We start from the raw sequence: 20235 nt of genomic DNA on the forward strand, positions 1-20235 counted from the left end.
AACAGCAGCCTGGTCTCAGTACAGTATATCCTGTCCTTTAAAACAACCAGCACCAGCAGCAGCAGAGAGAAGCAGTGAAGAAGAAGCTAAAAAAAAAATGGAGAGAGTGCTGCTGGTCTGAGGTGAGTGACGCTTCAAACAACAAGGTGTTTTTTTAGCAGCAGGCTTTAGCCTTGTAATTCCCAACTTCTTGTTTTTAGCTGAATGGAAAAGGATTGACCCGGAGCTGAGGCAGACTGGGAAGGAAAAGCAAAAGGGGGCTGTTTATTTCAAGCCTGTGTTTACTTTAGTCGGAGAGAGTTCCAGGCATACCAAGAACAAGACGCTGTATTTAGCCAACACAGTGTGTGACTCCTAATCTCTGCTCTCTGACAGAAGGGGGTATTTTCAACTGGATGTGTGGAGTTTGGACTTGGATTTAAGTAGCTTTGATTGATCTGTACAAAGTGTAGAATCTGTTTAAATTCACTGTAGCTTGCTTTTTTATTTCTGTGTGCTTCCTTTTTGTCTTTAAATTGTCACATGTTGACATGAGTGATGGATTTTGGACTAGGAAATATTGACACTGTCTGTTTTCCTGACCCCCTTTGGCTCTTCTCTTATCTGACATTTGTAAACAACAGCGTGTTTATCTGTAACAAACTTTGCACTTCTGGTGTCCACAAACCTAACAAGGCTAAATTACACACAAATAAGCAACATTTGTTTTTAATTCAGAGGTTTATTTATGCTACTTTACAGTTTTATTTTTTTTGCTTGCGTCACATTGTTGGATCTCACATACTTTCAGGCTGACCTAAACCACCCCTTGCCAAAATGATTACCACTCATGCTTTTCCAGCAGAGATGTCAGAAACCTGAGACGTGTCTGTACTTGCGCTGTCAAATTACGGTGACTGTCAGCGGCCGAGGAAACACTTAACACTTTACCCGACGTTAAAGCTGTTTCAGGGACAAGTTACCTTTATGTTTACATGTGTAGATCTGCTGCAAATAAGATTTTTGGGGTTTTTATTTTAACTGAAATGTTGTTGTCGTCTCTATTTCAGAAAGAGGACAAAGATGCCCAAGCACAGAGGACGAGAAGGACTCCGTGGCCCCCTACTATGTTGAAACTCCTTATGGTTATCAGTTAGACCTGGACTTCCTCAAATATGTCGACGACATCGAGAGGGGCAACACCATCAAGAAGCTGAGTATCCAGAGGAAGCCCAAAGTGGCCAAACCCTTGGCAGTGCCCCGGGGCAGCACTGGCGGGGGCAGCACTCAGGCTGAATGGACCTCCACCGACTCCTTGTCCTCCTCCAACAGCGACGACAAACAGTCCCCAGTCTTCTTCACCTCCAGGCCCCCGGTGGCTGCGCCGCTGACCCCCACCCTCTCCCGTGCGACCGGTGAAGCCCCCCTGCAGCAGTCCTACTCGATCGTCGCGGAGCAGAAACAGCTCCTGCCCCCGCCCTCGCCCAGGTTTACCCCTCGCCACAACCCCCAAGTGGAGAAGACCCTCATGGAGACGCGTCGCCGGCTCGAACAGGAGCGTCTGCTCATGCAGCCGCTCAGCGAGCCTCCGATGCCGCGCCGCCGCCTCGCCAGCTTCGGTGGCATGGGCTCCAGCAGCTCGCTGTCCTCTTACTCTGGCTCCGTTGCCCCGAGTCAGATCTCCCCCAGCGCCCACCAGCCTCTCCCCATCAACGGTCACCTCCCCAATGGAGAGTATAACCCCTACTACCCACCATCCATGGGCAGCTCCATCCGCCACAGCCCGATGAGCTCCGGCATGGCCACGCCTGTGACAAACGTCAGCCCGCTACACCTTCAGCAAATCCGGGAGCAGATGGTAGTGGCCCTCAAGAGGCTGAAAGAGTTAGAGGAGCAGGTGAAAACCATTCCTATCTTACAGGTTAAGATTGCCGTTCTTCAGGAAGAGAAAAGACAATTGGCCGCTCAATCCAAAAATCAAGGTCCTGGAGGTTTTCGTAAGCGTTCCTACAGTGTAGGCAGTGTTGACCAAATGGAGAACCCAGGCCCCATTCAAAAGGAACCGGAGCTGCACATCATGGAGCCTGAAGCCCAGGAGCAGAGCGCACAGCGGCTGGAGGAGTTCAGACGTCTGGCTGCGGAGGTCCAAGCTCTGGAGAAGACGACCCAGGACAGTAATATAAATGAAACTCAGCCTCACAGCTTCACACAAAACCAAGCCCACCAAAAGTCCATTGGCATAGTTACAGATGAGAACATGAACAACCTGTCTATCAGTCAGAGGAAGCTAACTAACGAACGCTGTCTCCGAGATGCAGGAGTGGTGACGGAGCGGCAGGAAATGCGCAGCGCTGCGGTTGGCGTGACCGAGGCCATGCTGGGCATGACCAGTGAAGCTGAGAAGGAGATCGATCTCCAGCAGCAGACCATCGAAGCCCTGAAGGAGAAGATCTACCGCCTGGAGGTTCAGCTGAAAGAAACCACCCACCAGATGGAGATGGGAAAGCTGAAACTGGAGCTCCAGGCGGCTGGTGGGTCAAACAAGAAGAAAGCGGACAAAGGTTCGATGGCCAGGCCGGAGATGTACAACGCCTGCGTCGAGGCGAAAGTCCAGATGCGCAGCCACGGCGTGGGCGACCACCTGGAGTTCAGCCATCTTAGCACAGCTAAAACTACACAAAGCCACAGCGTAGGAGTGTCCTGTCAACCCAGTGTCACCAGCATCGCCACAGGCCCAGAGATCCCTATGGACCGGTGGGTGGTGCACGAGCGTGTGGAGGTGACAGACCAGTGTGTAGGGAGGCGGGTGGAGATGTGCCACCAGCAGGTCGGCGTAGAGCTGAATGTTTGTGAGGTGGGAGTGAACACGGAGGAGTCGGTGGACAGCTTGGCCCTCTGCAAACCCACGACAGAACCGAGCAAAGAGTGGAGGTCGGTCGGCTGTGGAGATTGTTCAGTGGATGTGATCGTCAGTCCCATCAAGACGCTGGTGTCGCAAGGAACTGACCCAGATTTGGTGAGCAAAGTGGACTCTGGTGTCACGGCTGCTCCCGAGTTGGTAAGTCAGCAAACAAATACTGAGACGGAAGTTGCGAGCAAATCCACCAACACAAAAACAGTTGTCCTAACAGACTCTTTCACTGACATGGCGCTGGTCACTTGTGATAAACACACCAACACAACTGTGACTGAAACGAGGACGGTCGCTGCCGGAGAGGGACTCGTCAAAGACGTTCACTCGACGGCAAAGATGCGTTCGATTGCTGTGGGAACCACCACAGACGTGGAGTCGTTCCTCGGCAAATCGAGCTCAACTAAAACCAAAGAATGCGGGGTGGGACCAGTTAGCATCCACGAGAACTTCCTGGTCGGCTTAAAAACCAGGAACATAGCGTGCGGCCCCTCCCAGCTACCTGAATCTGTCACAACCAGCAGCAAGGAGACCGTGGCGGAGGTTAAAACGGAGCCTGCGCCGCTGCAAGCTCAGGCCCAAGGCGGCGTCGGACTGGACCATTACATCGAGAGGGTGCAGAAGCTGCTGCAGGAGCAACAGATGCTGCTGGCGGAGAACTACAGCGAGCTGGCAGAGGCTTTCGGTCAACCCCAGTCCCAGTTCGGATCCATCAACAGTCAGCTGGTCAGCACCCTGTCGTCCATCAACTCCGTCATGAAGTATGGAAGCGTTGAGGACATCCTCAAGCTGCAGTCGGACTGTGCAGGCTCAGATAAAGGTGAGAGCATCGTCTTCTCCGCAGGAGGCACAGAAACAAAGGGTTCTTGTGATAATTAGCTGCCAGGCAATCAAAGCATAGTTTCAACACAACAGACACACACATACACAATATTCTGCTTACGCAAACTAGCTGGCTGTCATGTGTTTAGTGCCTGGGGGGGGCACAGAAGACAGAGTGCAGAGTTTGATTTATTTTCTTTCTTCTCTCCTGTGGTTTATTACACAATATATTAAACTAGTTTCATATGCCTGTCTCCCATTACAGTTGGAAGAAGACTTATGTTGTGTTAGTGATTAAAAATCAGATGTTTTGTTGTGTTATATTTCACACTCTCTCGTGAAGAAAAGACTAAACATGGCTGAAGCAACACAAACAGAAAAATGGAAGGAGGAGAAAAAAATGGCGATAATAACCTGCAAGCATTAGGGAATGAGTTAATTTATTTGAATAAACATGGGGAAAATTGTGGGAACACACCAAGATCTTAGAGTCTAGATTCTCTATTTATATGAATGCAAAGAGGAAAGAAGGTGTTTTTCCTATTTTAGTTATTTGTTTGTTTATTTTTGGTGTAAATGTTATGTGTGTTTGTTTTGAAGGATGTAGGGACACTGTAATTTTCCTTGATTCTTTTGGAAAGTCATCACTGTGATGAAATAATAACGAGTGTAAAAGCATTTTGAGTTGTGCAAATGTGTCAAAAATGGCAATCATAACCCATAGGATTAGGAATTCAGTTAATTTATTTTAATTAATGTGGGGAAAACTGATAATTGGGGCAACACACTAAGATCTTAGTCTAGATTCTGTATTTACATAAATGTAAAGAAAGACAGAAGGTACAAGATGTAAACGGTGTAAATTTTAAGTTTTTCTGAACTAAATTCATCAGTTTTTTTCCTATTTTTATTATTTGTTTATATATTTTATGTATAAATGTTATGTATTTTATTTTGAAGGATGCAGGGACATTGTAATTTTCCTTAACTCCTTTGGGAAGCCATTATTGTCATGACATTATGACTATTAATTGTGAGTCTTAAGTATGTTTTAATGTTATGAAATGTTTACTCTGGTTTTGCAGGGCTGTTTAAAGGTCAGTAGCTGAAGTATAGATAAACTGTTTCTGCTGTAGAAGGATCCAGTCTGGAGTTCGTGGGGGGGACGGAGGTGGGTGGGGGTTTGTAGTCAGAGCGTTCACACTCAGTCTAAAGAGAATCCTGATAGGATCGGACAGGCCAAAGTTATCTCTGACCCCGAAAAATGCAGCGGGGGCTTTGGACGCGAACCAACAATGAGCTCATTTCTTTTCGGGAGCCAGTTAACGTCGCACAAAATCGTCCGCTTGTTGTTTTTGCGGACCGGGCCCCCGCCTTCACCAACACCTCACTGTCGATGCTGATTCATGGCTCCTTCTGAGTTACATAACGTGCATTCATGCTGGCTGGCACATGAATGCGGTGGCCGATTGTCTGTGTTGTGTGCGAGCTTGTTTCTGGTCAGTTGCTGGCCTCTTTTGGTATGTAGACCGACTAAACCACCAGACGCTGTTCTTCTTCAGATAACTATAAATCCAGTGTAATCACAGCACTGGAAACTTAAAGCTAAGTGGGAACAACTTTAGAAAAGTGCCTGTTAAGATGCTGATAGCTGTGGTTAGTTCCTATAAGATATATATATATATATGTAAGCTAAAAGTGAAAAACCCACATATATTGAATTTACTGTCGTATAAGGCGACAGAGACCAGACTTCCAAACATTTGAGAAGCTGAAACCAGAAAGTTTTCTTTAAAAATCTTTCAAAAAGATTCATTTATAATCAGAATAGCTTCTCATGATTGATTCCTTGATGATTCTACTAATTATTATAGCTCATTAAATCTTCATGTTTGAAACCTTCAGCTAGCACTGTGTTTTTCCTCCTTTGTTATCGCATTCCTGCTGCCAACGCTCTGTGAAATTGCATCAGAGTCGTCATACAGCTCCTCTCATCAGGCCACACTCGGACATAAATGTCAGTTTTATTCAGGTCGTAGAAGATTTTACGGAGTTGAGAGGATCTGTAAAACTGTAAAAGTATGGGCTAATGTAGCTTCATTAGCATAACTGATGATGGATGTTTTCAAACCAGTGGCTTTAAGATTTGTCGATAATAATGGTATGACATCAGAAACTCCACCTTTAATGATATTAAAGTACCCTCATCTACCTCTACTCCTGTTCAGAGATCAGTCAGCAGTGTCTCTCTGTCCGGACGGAGCAGATGGAGAAGACTTCACCAGCAGAAAAACCTGCACAGCAGCAACAGCAGATCAGTGCAGCCGAGCAGAAGAGCCGGATGGACCTGCAGATGTCTACAGCGCTGCACGGTACGGCTGTTTTCACAGCGCCGATGTTTAAAGATGAAATCAGGGTTTATTGCTTTGCAGCGGTGCCTCATATCTTCTAGCTGTTTGGTTTTAGTTTTAATTTTTTTCTTTCTCTCACCTCTACTTGGTACTACTACCTCACCATCCCCACTTCCTGTGACTGTTGTTTCAAATTAAAAGCCCTCTGCAGCCCTCGTGCTGTTCGGCGTCGCCCTGCCCTCCGTTTTCATCCAGTCTCTACCTCCATCAGGAGGAGGTGAAGGAGGATATACAGTCCGTCTGAGAAGTTGCAGGCATGGCTCCGAGACAAGAATCTCTTTAGCTGAGAAAGAAAAGCTGTGTTTCAGAAATAAAACCTCATTTTATTTGAGCCTCGATCAGTCTATAAATCTGATGTTTTTTCACCAAGCTATCTGACCAGATGTTTGGGCTGTGGTTTGGAAGCTAAAAATATGTTCTCTAAACAGAAAATTGATAACTTTCCTCAGCGGTGAAGTGGTCATATCACATTTGGTTTAGAAATAGCAGCAGATGTTTGAGGCTATTTTTGTAGCAGGAGTGTAAAAGAGCCCTAACGTTGTGTTATTATCTGTATGGATGCCACACATACTTCTTATACAAACCTGGCAACAGGAAAAAACATGGCCACAACAATAACAACAACAACAACCACCATCATCATCAGCCTGGATTCCTCCTCACGCTGCTCACGCTCCCACCTGTCAAAACACAGGAAACGTGCTGAATGACACACACACACACACATAAGTGTATACACATACAACTTTATACATGTTGCAACACGAACACACACAGTCACACACTCTCTCTCTCAGTTGTCCCCCGCAGCAGTAAAAGAGGCCCCTCCACCGGGGCAAGTCTTGGCAGATGTGCTGCTGCTGAGCGTCCTGGTCTCCCTCTCTCCCTCTCTCTCTCTCTCTGCTGGTATTTTGGTTTTCAGGGCCTGTACTTATAAAATGACTAAGATACTTCAGGGTTTCGGGGCGACTTCCAGCGCCCTCGCTGACAGATCGCTCTGGAAAGAACGGGAGACGGACACTTAATGGTTACGTTCCTCTCTCTGCCAAAGCCCTTGATCATGTCAGGGATCTTCAGCGAACCCATTCAGGGTTTATCAGCCGTTTGTAATGAGCTGAGGTTGTTAGTGAAGTCGTGTTGCTGCTGACTGCAGGAGAAGGGAATAAACTCTAAACTGCTAAATAATACTCCTCAACAGAACCGTGGATTTTTATACAACTTTGCCACTGTTAAAAAATATTCAACTATTTGTTCCTTTGTTTCATATAGAACACCAAGCAGCGGTTACTTAAATTGCCATTTTTTGGAATATTATACTATAGTGCACAAGCCAAGTTAGCCCTCTGAGCTAATGCGTGCTAACTATGCTAACAATGTGTCAGAAATGTGCAGCAACATTTTTTGGTGACACCAGGTATCAGATTCAGCCTGGTTCTCCATCCACAGCAGATGGGATGTAGAGGGATGATTTTAAACAAGGAGTGCTCACTCTGCAGCTTTTTCTGGAGACCAAAACATCCCCAGAAATAGCTGCACACTGACCAAAAAAACAAAAAACGAATGCTCAACTTGAGGAATCTCAGTCGACTGAGGGGTCTCAAACCTTCAACTGTCGAGTGGTTGTCAATAAACCTGAACCTAAGCCTAGAGGAGATTTTAAAAAGAGATTAATTACAAAAAATATCTGAAAATTAAGTAGAAACCAAGACCAAGAGCTGGGAATCGAACCACCAACCTACCATCACTGGATGAGTCAGTGTCTTACAAAGTAGAATGTAAATGATTCCCCTCTCTCTCCCCTCAGGGCAGCCATGCAGTCAGAGCACCCTGAAATCCATCATGAAGAAGAAAGACGGCCGACCCGACTCCAACGGCACCAAGAAGAACCTGCAGTTTGTCGGGGTGAACGGAGGGTGAGTGGGAAAATAAAATTCACCTGCTCTGCTGTTTTCCCAGCTCCAGGGTAAAGGTGCTGCTGTTTCATTTACGAGTCCCATCACACCTGAGTCCTCACGTTTCTCTGTGGCTCTGTCGCCCCCGTGTGGCCCAGGTACGAGACTACGTCGAGCGACGACTCCAGCTCGGAGGACAGCAGCTCCTCCGGGTCGGACGAGGAGGAGGAGGAGGAAGATGAGGAGAAGGAGCGCGGAGGAAAGGAAGGATATAAGAACGTGGAGGGAGAGAGCACCAGGGAGGAGTTCCAGCCTGAGGGAGCCGAGGATGTGGACAAGAAGGAGGAAGAGGAAAGTTCAGAGAAGCAGGAGACGAGAGAGAGGTGAGTGAATATGAGGAGCGAGGACTTTTTATTTAGCGTCTTCTTTCTGCACGTGTGTCCTCTTCTTCTTCTTCTTTTTTTCCTTTAATTTCCAAGAATACTCAGCTAATAACAAATAAACCACGGGAAAATAAAACATCTGTATCGACAGCAGAATTCTTCCCCCTGTGTTTCTACTCAGGATGAATCAGGGTTCGTTTAATTTCCATTAATGTCAAATAAAAAAGAAACAGCAGCCACATTTATGAGGAGTAGAGGCTAAATGGTAAGAGAAACCTCAGACTGTTCATTGAATAAAATAAAACTTTATCGTCCAACCAGAGGTGGAAATTTGTCCTGAAGTTATTTGAATTTTAAAATAATGTTTTCTGTCTTTTAGGTATGAGCTAAGTGAGAAGATGCTGGCTGCCTGCAACGTTCTCAAAACTCACCTCAGTGACACAAAGGCTGTGAGCAGCAAAGATCTGGTGAGGAGTTTGTTTCTTGTCCTGTTTAAACTAAAATCTGCTGTAGTTTGTTAAAGTCTGTTTTTTAATGTATTTCTATAGGCTTCAATATTCAAGACTTTTAATATTCAAGCCTTCAAAGACCCCGCCTGTCTCCGTTTTTATTTGTTGTTGTTCAGGGTTTTTACCAAGTCAAAACTTTAACGTCCTTAAATCTTATTTTTTCTTACATTAATAATCTATGCCAATAATTGCTGTTAAAGGTTATTAACTTTGGCTAATACTGATGTTTTTCTTGATGTATAAGCACTTTGTGTTGTATGTATGAAATCTGCTGTGCTAAAGTTTCTTATCATTATGTTTATAACCTGTATTTACCTGTGAGAAAGTAGAAACCTCACTGCCTGTAAATCATCTCTAAAAACGTAATAATAATAATTATTTTATCTGTCACTGATTTTATGTCGTGTCATTTTCTTTGTTGCCTCGATTTAAACTGATTTTATTTTGTTTTATTTATTGTAGCATGTACTCAGTAGCAGCAGCAGCAGCAGCAGCAGCAGTAGTAGTAGTAGTAGTAGTAGTAGTAGTAGTAGTAGTAGTAGTAAATGATTGTGTTTTGTTTTCTTCAGAGAGCCTGTCTGAACACGGTGCAGCACGAGTGGTTCCGTGTGTCCAGCCAGAAGGCGGCGGTGGCGGCTATGGTGGAGGACTATCTGACGGCCTTCGGCGCCGTCTCGCCGGCCGTCCTGCGCCACATCGTCAACATGGCCGACGGCAACGGCAACACGGCGCTGCACTACAGCGTGTCGCACTCCAACTTCCAGGTGGTGAAGAAGCTGCTGGATGCAGGTGAGAGCTGCGGGACGGTTTCTTTGCGATTTTTCCTCCCGTCTCAGCTCGTGTTGAGCCAAAACTAGAATCTGAAAATCTTCTGCTGTCTGGTTTCTCAAGGCTTTTCCCAAACCATCCAAACCCTGGGATTATCTTTGTTTTTCTTAAAGTGCAGCCAAGGTTTTGGTTTTACTCCCCCAGCTACCTCGTCAGCACTCACCTCCTTATCTTCCTCTTCCTCCTCCTCTCCTTCCTCTAAACCACCACCAGTCAAATTTAACTACAGGCAGCGTACACACGTGTAAAAGGAAGAAAAACATGGCAACATTACACTTGATTTATTTATTTATTTATAGCTCAGTGGAATCGTTCCCATATGTCCACAACAGAGCTTCTAACAAACATTAAATCATCACATATTTACTGTGATATCTTCATCTTTGATTGAACAAAGATGCTTTTATTGACGATTATAAACAAACCTTTCAGTCAGATTCCACCTCTCTCCTCTCCTCTCTGCTTTGGCTGCAGAGACAGTCTGATATAACTTTTTATCTGCATCACATATTCAGAACGACTCGGAATAAATCACTCAGTAAGAAACACTCATTTTTGTACATATTAGAAATTATTTCTAGTGTTTCTTCTTGCTGTCGTCTGCGCTGCTGTAAACAAATGAACCTGCAGGTATCAGCGTTTCTTCTTTACTCATGATTCTTTCACATGAACACGCTCAGGAAATCCTGGATTGACTTCATTTGACAACCAGCGTCGTGCGACTGCTTAGCCAGACTGCAGGTGTTCGAACTCGCTTCGTAAATGGTGCAACAAATGTGTATAACAGGCTTCTAGCTGACGTCTCTGCAGCCTCTGTCCCTGTTAGATTAGTAAACAGAACAAAAACCAAATCCTGCAGAGAACGCCTCGCTCAGGCCCCAGAGAAACGAACAAGAGAAAAAAGAAAGAAGAAACAGACACTGATGCACACGTGTTTAAGGCTGCAAGAAGCTGCTTAAAGTTTGATCTGCACACATGCACCTCCCCCTCCTCCTCCTCCTCCTCCCCCTCCCCCTCCCCCTCCTCGATACGTCCATGCAGCGATCTCTCTGAAGGCTCAATAGACTGTGATGAGGTCCCGGCCACTCACTCGCTCCAAAAGCCTTTTGTGTCCTTGTGCCGTGTGACAGCAATATCCCACCCCCCCACCCCGCTACCATTGTCGCCTTTGTCCTCACACCGTCCCAGTTCCTCAGGCCTCCCCTCTCCCTCCCTCCCTCCCTCCTGTCCAGGCTCTGATGTCTCGTCTCTTTCTTGACGAGGCCTCAGGTCTGAAAAAGTTCTTTCGAGGCATCAAGGTCCCAGGACTCTGTTTTCGTGGAGGGAGGAGTAGTGATCGACACAAGTCCTCGTACGTGGTCGTGTCGTCAACTGACAGGCGGCGACAGTGACGAGTCAATCACAGACAAAGCTACAGAGACCACCCATGATGAGAAACTGTGTGTGTGTGTGTGTGTGTGTTTCAGATGTGTGCAACGTGAACCAGCAGAACAAGGCCGGATACACGCCCATCATGCTCGCAGCGCTGGCGGCCGTGGAGACGCCAAAGGACATGAGGATCGTGGAGGAACTCTTCAGCAAGGGCGACGTCAACGCCCGAGCCAGCCAGGTCAGTGACCGGTGGGGGGGCGAGGTCAGAGGTCAAAAGGCAGCGGCAGTTCACCAACGAGCTGCGATATGAAGGTTGTAAACTGAGCAGCACTGAGTGTAGCTGACCGATAAAGCAGCATCTTCAAAGGTTTTTTAAAGAGGAAGTTTTGTCTTAAAGTCTTTTTGTGTTTGATTATTAAATCAGAAACAGGAAACCAGATCAGCACGAGGTTAAATATCAGACGTACTTTTACCTTTTAGAAGAAAAACTGTGTTTTAGTGCCACCAACTGGTGAAGACAGGTAACTACTTGGAGTTTTTATTGAATTATCTGATGGTTTTTGTTTGTTTTTTGTTAACGTTGTTGTCTGATCAGTGTAGACGATTTCATTTATTGATTATTTTTCTCAGTTAATTAAAAAATATCAAAAATACTTGAAAATGTGCGTCACAGTTTCCAGAGCTGGGGGTTCAAAGTTGTTTGTTCTGTCGAAGCAACAATTGAAAATATAAAGTTTCCACTGATATAAAACATTTGTGAAACTAGAATCAGTGACTTTTTTACAACTTGATAAATAAGTCATCAGTTTAGGACTAAAACAGTCAAATAATAGACATCCTCTGTCGTTTATCCTTCACCAACTCAAACTTCCACCTCAGTCTGTCCTCGTGGTTTATTGGTTTATTTATTGATCATTGATTGTTTCAGTCATTTATCAGACACAAATGAAAAACATCCTCAGGTTCAGCTTGATCTGATGCGTCTCTTTGTCGTGTGTGACGACAAACTGGCTCTGGGAATTTATAATCAATCAGTAAATCCTAATCTTAACCCTAAACGAGCGACTCCATGTTGTTCTCCCTCGTCTCAGGCCGGTCAGACGGGGCTGATGCTGGCGGTCAGTCACGGCAGGATGGACATGGTGCGGGCGCTGCTGGCTCACAGCGCCGACGTCAACATCCAGGACGACGAGGGCTCCACGGCGCTGATGTGCGCCAGCGAACACGGACACGTGGAGATCGTCAAACTGCTGCTGGCTCAACCGGGGTGCGACGCCACGCTCAGCGACAGCGTGAGTACACGACCGCGACGTCTCAGGGACATAAGGGACACAAAGGGTCAAAGGTCAACCTCACAAAACTTGTTGCTTCTCGTCTTTGTCTTCCTCTCCTCAGGATGAGAGTAACGCTCTGTCCATCGCTCTGGAAGCAGGACACAAGGACATCGCAGTGCTGCTCTATGCACACGTCAACTTCTCCAAAGCCCAGTCGCCGGTAAGACGAGTTTTTTAAGACACAAGTGCTAACATGCTAACTGCTAACTTACTTCCTGGTTTTAGGACTCATTCTTAGACCACGTCCTCCTTCATTCATGTTTATTTATTTACATCCTGACTCTTGTTTAATTGTGTTCTGGCGACTTCCAGGGAACCCCTCGACTCGGCAGGAAGATGTCGCCCAGTCCCACCCGGAGAAGCATGTTTGATTAGACGCCCCCCCACCCACAGAAACCCTGCGCTGCTATTGGTCCACGCTGAACGATGCCTTACCCACAGCTGGATGAGGAACTAATTAACCCCAAGTACTAACAAACAAACCAATCAACCAATGAGATTTCTGGAAGTGTTTTTTTTTCCTTCTTTTTTTAATTTATGTGCACACTTCTTCCTCGCCTCCACGTCGAGCCCAAAGTGCCCTTTGAATATGAATGTAACCAGCTGGTGCCTCGAGTCCTGACACATTCAAACAATCAGCAAACCACTGGAGTTCACACCAACATGGACACATTCAGCTTTTCTTTTTAGTTTTTCTCCTTTTTTTGGCAATTTGACCTTTTTTTTTTTATTCCTAAGCTCAATGTTGATCATTCAAGAGCAACAAAAACCCCTTCATTTGTGATTTTTTTTTAGCACATCAGAGTAAACAGATGGAGAATAATCCACCCACACGTTAGAGGAAAGTGTTTCCTGTATATATTACTCGCCTCGACATCAGCTCGGATGAACGCATCGATGAGTAGACGTGACCTAGACTGGAGAAACTGTACTTTTATACAAATCCTTTGTATCTATTTAAAGAAAAAAAAAAAGAAGAATCACAGTATTTTGAATATTTCCTATTACTACTTAACGATCCATGAAGTTATATATTTATCAAAAGTATAGTTTTTAATGCAGATATATGTATTTCATTGTACATACGGTGGTTACAGTAGTTTAGTTGTCTTCTCTCTCTGTCTCTCATGTGTAATATAAACCGTCTGTCCTGCTCTAGTGTTTCATCCAGGTACTGACTTTCATCTTCGAATGAGAATTGAAGTGCCTGAGACTTTGCCATATAACAAATAAACATCGATTAAAGAATTTAAATCTGTCTCGTCTTCATTTAGGACCCACAAACCTTAAGGAAACACGAGTACTTTCAGTATTTCTGTTTTACTTTACTCCAGAGTTAAGTAGTGTACTTTGCTACTGCACTACTTTAATCTGCTAACTTTAGTTTGTAGATTCTGAATAATACAAAATGTAAATGTTGATGTATTATTTATACAATTAAAGACTCAGTCATATACATTATTCTGAAATGGGCCAATTTCCTTAATGAATATTTTAACTTTTGGTACTCTTAAGTGTATTTTAATGCTTAACTTTATTTGTACTTTCACCAAAGTAAACACTGATATTTTCTTCCACTGCTGATTGAGGATCATGTTTTCCAGTTGTATTAATCTCTGGGAAAGCGTGATGAAAAAACATTTTTTAGGTTTTAACTTAAACCTGCAGGATGGAGCTTTTGTCTCCCCCTGGTGGCAGCAGAGAGTAACTACAACCTGTGTTTGTTCTCACGGTTAATCGCCTTCTTTTTTAGATCATAATCCTCTGAATGTCTCCGATGTTTATTTATATGTAAAAGTCCCAGACAGCAGCTGATACTGTTGGATATTTATCACCATTCTCTGATGTTTTTTAAACCAAAAGATTCAGATGAACAGATGAATCAATAATTAATCTGTAGTTTATATTTTTATTAATAAATCTAAAGTGTGAGTCAGAGGTTTGGCACATGTTGCCTTCATAATCCTAAGTAAGAAGTAAGAAAAGAACTGAATATTTTAGTTTTTTTTCCTGTAACAGTAAAAAGCTTTTTTTCTAGTGATTAAAAAATCTGTTTTGTTTCTGTCATTTGAGTTTGGTGACCGAGCGTTTGGACGTCAATAATCTGACAGCTGAATCAGTCAGGTTTACGGAGCTGGTCGTCTTCTTACTGGACGGTTTCCTGAGAAAAAGAACAGAAATAAACAGGACATGAAAAATCAGTCATTTTAAAAAACAAAACAACAAACTGAATTCACCATTTACAATGAGGGTGTTAGTATTTCTGTATAACGAGTAAAACTAGAAATCATTTGTTTAATCATCAACTGTTAGATAGAAATTTAAGTCTTTAAATATCAAAATGAGAACATTATTAATTTATAATGAATGAAAGATGAGTTTCAGGTGATGTTTCTTTTCTAAAATCAAAATGTTTCCATGAGACAGCTCTATTTTTTAAATTAAATTTAAGTTTAGAAGTAAGTTTTAGCTATTAGAAATTTTTTTGTTATAATTTTTTCAACTTTTAAGGAGAGGCAAAAAGCCTTGGTGGCTTTTGTCAGTTTGTGTGTTTATTTTTATGTGTACCTGTTATTTTAAATTAAATGTGTCTGTGTAAATAAACAGATATATCACATTAAACAGACTCAGCAGGTGAATTCTGACACACCTGTGCAGAGGCAGGATGGACCCAGCTCCCGTCCTGTGCTTGAGTCTCGGTGCAGGAGGAGGAACAAACCCGAGATCTCCCGGTCTGTAGCGGGTCAGATGAAACTCGAAGCTCCGAGTCGGATCCAGAGCCGGATCCAGAGTCTCTGCGCTGTGAAGACACAAGAACAGAGGATGATGGTGATGAAGATGGAGCGCTGCAACTCACACTCAGATTTGATTTTAGTCGGTGAGTTTATCACCTGTCTGCTGCAGGGTTGGAGTCAGCGGGCGTGGGTCCATCCAGGACAACCAGCAGCCTCTGCATCAGCTGCCTCCACTGGAGGACGCTGGAGTCCGCCTCCGAGTCCTGATCAGTCGGTGCCTCCTGCAGGAGGAGAGAGTAAATGAAAATGTGCTTATAAATAAAGTTATTTGATCATGTTTGTGTGTCCTGATGTGTTGTCTTTACCAGCAGGGCTTCCCTGAGACTGACGGCTGCCTCCTGCACGGTGCTCTTCATCCTCCTCCTCCTCCTCCTCTCCTCCTGCAGCTCCGCCTCCAGCCGACTCACCTGGGCTCTGCTCTTCTCGCCCTGTTCAGACAGCGAGGCTCGGTCCTGTCTGAAATCAAAGCACAGCAGTGACAGCGATGGTGTGAGCAGACTGTGGAGGGGGAGGGGGTATAGCTCAGTGGCAGAGCATTTGACTGCAGATCAAGAGGTCTCCGGTTCAAGTCCGGATGCCCCCTGTGAGGCAGCTTTATTCTGCTCCTCCACAGATCATTAAAGTCTCGTCTCTGCTCGTTGTTAATGTGGGCTGTGTCTACTGTCAGTGAAGTCGGTGCAGTCTAACACCAGCTACTGCCGAGTTCAGGCCATGAAACCTGTCTTCCTTTGTGTTTTCACTCGTCTATAATCCAGGTTGTATTTTCTCTCATGTATGTTCAATATTTACTCTCTTTTAGCTTCATGCTGGAAACAGAGTGACTCACAGCAGTGGATTCATACTGCAGACAGCTGAAAGGTTCAGGTTTCTGTTGCTGCAGGACAGGTTGAGGTTTCAGCGCCACCTGCTGGACACTGGAGCTGAGCTGCACCCAGCTGCAGTCAATGAACACCAATTAGTCCTTTTATTTAAGAGTGTGCTCCAGAGTGTGTGCACGCTCTGGTTTGTCTGTTGTTCCAGGTGTGTATGTGGAAGTTTAATTTAAGTTAATGTGATTTTGTGGCAGTTACTCTGCTTGTTATTTTAGATTAGAGTTGTGAGGCTCTAGATGTGTTTGTATCGGCTCATTTTCATTCACTACAGTTGCTTAATTTAGAGACAGTATGTTAGTAGCATGGACTCTGAACTGTTTCTACTTTACTTATTTATTTAGTGTTTAAACATAGAGCTTTATATCATTATTTAACCTGTGTTTCTGTTTCTTGTTTTGCTTCCTGTCCCGCCCTGATTAGTTTCACCTGTTCCTGGTCACTCCTGCCTTCTTTATGTGTTTGTCTGTGTAGTTTCCTCAGTGTGAAGACGTCTGGTGTTTGATTCTGAGCTGCACCTTCCTGCCTTCATGTGTGTGAGTCTGCATTTGGGTCCAGAAATCACTGAACTGCAACAACATGGCTCTTTAATATCTGTGTTTATTAATGTCTGCTGATGCTCCTTTACTTTCCTGTGGCTTCATTCAGTCTTTGTCTTATTTTTGTGTTGTATTCCTGCAGCTTATCGTCCCTACACCACTGCACCTGCCAACTCAGTCTTTTACTACTAATAAAAATAATGTATATGAATCCTTTCCAGTTAAAAAATGTAAATATAAGCCTCATATTTTGGAGGTTTGTGTTAAAACTAAAAACTTCCCTCCTCTATAAACATATTGGATGTTCTTGTTAACTACTCTGAACACTATAAAGAATAAACATAGGATGAGTCAGTGGGAGCAGGACAGTAGAGACCTGAGCGCCTTCATCTCAGCCTGGATGTCTTTGTGCTCGGAGCGAAGCTGCTGATGCTCCTGTGTGCAGACGTCCAGCTCCGCCTGCAGCAGCTGACACTTCTCCGTCAGCTGCTCGATCACCTGATGGAGGGGAGATGTTTTTAGCAAACTGTTTGTTTTTAACATAAACCAATCCACTGAGGTTTCCTCTGACCTTCTTGCGGATGCAGCTCTTGCGGGTCAGCTCGCTCAGCATTTCCTCCAGGACGTCCACGTCCGCGCTGAGTCGGCTCTTGCGGTCCTGCAGCGCCGACTTCTCCTTCATCACGAGCTGAGCCTGCTCCGACAGCTCGCTGAGCCGAGCCTTCATCTCCGCGTTCTCCTGGAGGGCCAACCTGGTCGTCTCGGGAACCCTCTGGTCCACCAGGCGCTCCACCTCTGCCGCCATGGCCGCCACGTGGCTGTCCATCTCCTTCTCCATCCTTCAGTCAGGGAACAGAAGAGGGAGAGAGAGAGACGGGTGATGATCTTCAGTGACAGTCACTGCTTCAATCACAGATCTAACTCTGTATCCCAGAACCAACCTCCTCTTTTCCAGCAGGGCCTTCATCTCCAGGCTGTGGATGTCGTCTTTGTGCTCCTCCCTCAGACTGACCAGCTGCTTCTCCAGAGACTCCAGGCTGGACATGAGCTGCTCCTTCTGCTTCTGAAACTCCTCCAGGCTGGCCAAGGTTGTGGCTGGAAGGAGAGTTTATAATACACCAAGAGTCCAGGCTGTAATTACTGACCGTGACCTTTGGCTTTGTTCACTGAGGTTTAACTTCACCAGTGAGTTTATTTCTGTTCTTAATCTGTGTCAGCCCATTTCCACCAATGTGATGGAAAAAAGATCACATAAGTCCTTATACTGAGAAACTCAGTAGTTATGAGTTAATATTTCACATGAGAGTTAATATATTAAAATAATGAGTTAGTGTCTCAAAACTTGTTTTCTCATTGTTCTGAGATACTGTTTCTTATTACAATGACTTTTTCTTTACATTGGTATAAATGGATTTCCATGTATGATCTGCTCAGTAAGTCGACTTATTTGTTTTTAATGAGTAAACTCACTGTAGTTAAAATGTGTTGATGTTTGGGGCCAGTGAGATCTTAATGTAATATAATGTGGCTAATTAGTGTTAACTGTAGCATATGTTTTATCTTATACTTTTATAGCTCAGTCTGGATTTTCATCTCACACTCAAAGGTTCATTTATAAATGTTTCTATCTGCTGAAATGTCGATTAAATAACTATTTCTCAGCTTTACATGGTAAAACATCTAAAACCTTTTCATCAGATCTTCAGTGTGCTACAGTAAGAGCTGAAACGTTCAGTCTCACCGAGCGCTGTGTTCTCCTTGCTGAGTTCTTCTATCTGGTCTTGGAGCTCTTGCGTCAGCTGACTGTGCTGCAGCTGCAGAGCGTCGCTGTCCTTATCGGCAGCCTGCTGCTGACTCTCCAGACGCTCTGACAGCTCCTCCACCTCGTCCTCCTTCTCTAACAGGGAGCGTTTCAGATACTCAACAATGTCCTTTTTCTCCTTCTCCAGAGCACTGTGCTGCATCTGTAAGTCCTTCTTCTGAGTCTCCAGTTCATCACATTTCAGCTGATAACTGGAGGAGGAAGAGGGACATCGGTTAAAGGTTTTGGACTGTTGGTTGGATGCTTCTTAGTTTTGTGAGTGAGGTTCAGATGAGTATATACAGTTGCTTGTTAGGTGAATACTGAACATATACTGTCTCATTGCATAGATTAATGAACGTGACTCAGGCCTGCGATCCCTTTGGGCTTCAGATTCAAAATGCCACTGAGAGAGACACAACAAAGAGACACAAAACAACCACAAACAGACACAAAATGGCCACAAAGAGACTGAAAGCACTATAAAGAAACATAGAGCAACCAGAAAGAGACATAAAATGACCACGAGGAGATGCAAAACTACTACCAAGAGACACAAAATGACCACAAAGAGACATACAACTGCACAAAGTGACAATAAGAGACTAAAACCACTGCACTGAGATGCAAAACGACAAGAAACGGATGTAAAACAATCACAAAACTACACAAAATGACCCCAGAAGACATAAACAACTGCAGAGAGATGAAAAATGACTACACAACTGTACAGACTGGTAAAAAACTACAGGTGAAAAACTACAACAGGTAGTCCTGTGTTTATTTCAATGTGGGTGTCTCCCTCCTATAAAAGGGGGTGGGGGTGGAGGTGGAGGGGGTTTACATGTCTGTGACCAGGAGCTCAGTGTTTCACCATCCGTCGCTGACTGTACCAAGAAACAGGTAAACACCTCAGTCTGTGCTATAACATTATAAAGTATTATTTAGCTTTAGTTATGTTATGTGTTGTAGCTAAGGTATCTATTTATTCTGGTGTGTATAAACTTAAAATGAGGTAGCATTTAAAGTGATAGCCTGGCTAGCAAAAGACAAGCTAGCATAGCAACAACGCAGCGGAAGTGCTGCGCAAACTACGTAAAAGTTGCGTTTGGAAGTGATTTTTTTCGGCCGAATTTGAAAATTGAGACTACAACAGAGTCATCAGATATCTGTAGTGCATTTACTCGGGTGAATAAACATATCACACCGTACTCCATAAATAAAAGGTGAGTGATTTATTTTCCTTAAAAAAAGAGAAAAAGCTTTAGCGTAACGTTACCCCTCCAACTGCTCGGTCAAATATCGGATCTGAGTCAGGTACAAATCCCTCTCTGAGTCGTCTGAGCCGGTTTTATATGTAGGAGGCTCCTTTTTCTGTGTTTTCTGGTCTTCATCTTGGTTGTCGCTGCTTTTCTTGTTTTTCTTTTTCGGCATCGTGTCGGAGAAAGTTTGCTAAAGTTTACCCGGTGAAACTAAACTAGCTACGCTGTTGCTAGGCAATGCCGCCTTCAGGGACTCCTCGAAAAGTTGACGCTGTACACGAGTAGTTTGAGCTGCGAGAGGATTAACGTGATAATGTGATCGGACATTCTTACTTTTAGCTCTCATTTAACAAATATAGACTTGTTCAAATGTGTCTTACAGTTATGGCTTTTAATCTAACGGTTTATCCAGGTTTTTATACCATATTTTTTTAACGTGATTACTGTGCTCTGATTAGTTTTTCGAAATCTGATAGTTTCTAAAGGCATCACCAAATTTCTTCCAAGGTAAAAACAAAAGACAAAAGAT

At 44.3% G+C, this 20235-nt stretch overlaps 3 protein-coding genes and 1 non-coding gene across 6 annotated transcripts in view; 3 read left to right on the forward strand and 1 right to left on the reverse strand.

Moving 5' to 3' along the window:
- kank1a (KN motif and ankyrin repeat domains 1a) overlaps window positions 1-13694 on the forward strand; it is a 52753-nt gene extending 39059 nt beyond the window's left edge. For all 3 annotated transcript variants that reach the window (XM_018668971.2, XM_018668974.2, XM_051075173.1), the window contains exons 3-12: window positions 1050-3710; window positions 5941-6084; window positions 7928-8036; window positions 8174-8398; window positions 8778-8865; window positions 9477-9696; window positions 11202-11344; window positions 12198-12398; window positions 12502-12600; window positions 12753-13694. In XM_018668971.2, the coding sequence (XP_018524487.1) occupies window positions 1050-3710; window positions 5941-6084; window positions 7928-8036; window positions 8174-8398; window positions 8778-8865; window positions 9477-9696; window positions 11202-11344; window positions 12198-12398; window positions 12502-12600; window positions 12753-12815 (3953 nt within the window). In that variant the 3' untranslated portion in view covers window positions 12816-13694. The remainder of the gene's footprint in view (window positions 1-1049; window positions 3711-5940; window positions 6085-7927; window positions 8037-8173; window positions 8399-8777; window positions 8866-9476; window positions 9697-11201; window positions 11345-12197; window positions 12399-12501; window positions 12601-12752) is intronic.
- On the reverse strand, window positions 12952-19930 carry LOC108878355 (cilia- and flagella-associated protein 157). The gene is made up of 9 exons (XM_018668975.2): window positions 19724-19930; window positions 18385-18656; window positions 17585-17738; window positions 17215-17482; window positions 17020-17141; window positions 15541-15691; window positions 15332-15456; window positions 15091-15240; window positions 12952-14601 (listed from the first exon to the last, which is right to left on the reverse strand). The coding sequence occupies exons 1-9, from the start codon at window positions 19876-19878 to the stop codon at window positions 14505-14507; spliced, it is 1494 nt and encodes a 497-aa protein (XP_018524491.1). The 5' UTR covers window positions 19879-19930; the 3' UTR covers window positions 12952-14504.
- On the forward strand, window positions 15747-15818 carry trnac-gca (transfer RNA cysteine (anticodon GCA)). Its single transcript has one exon. It is a non-coding gene; the product is annotated as a tRNA-Cys (tRNA).
- dmrt1 (doublesex and mab-3 related transcription factor 1) overlaps window positions 19268-20235 on the forward strand; it is a 33342-nt gene continuing 32374 nt past the window's right edge. Inside the window, exon 1 of the mRNA XM_051075174.1 lies at window positions 19268-19347. The gene's annotated coding sequence lies outside the window, so the exon portion shown is untranslated. The remainder of the gene's footprint in view (window positions 19348-20235) is intronic.

Source organism: Lates calcarifer, linkage group LG13 (assembly GCF_001640805.2).
Source record: "Lates calcarifer isolate ASB-BC8 linkage group LG13, TLL_Latcal_v3, whole genome shotgun sequence".
NCBI classification, from domain to species: domain Eukaryota; kingdom Metazoa; phylum Chordata; class Actinopteri; family Centropomidae; genus Lates; species Lates calcarifer.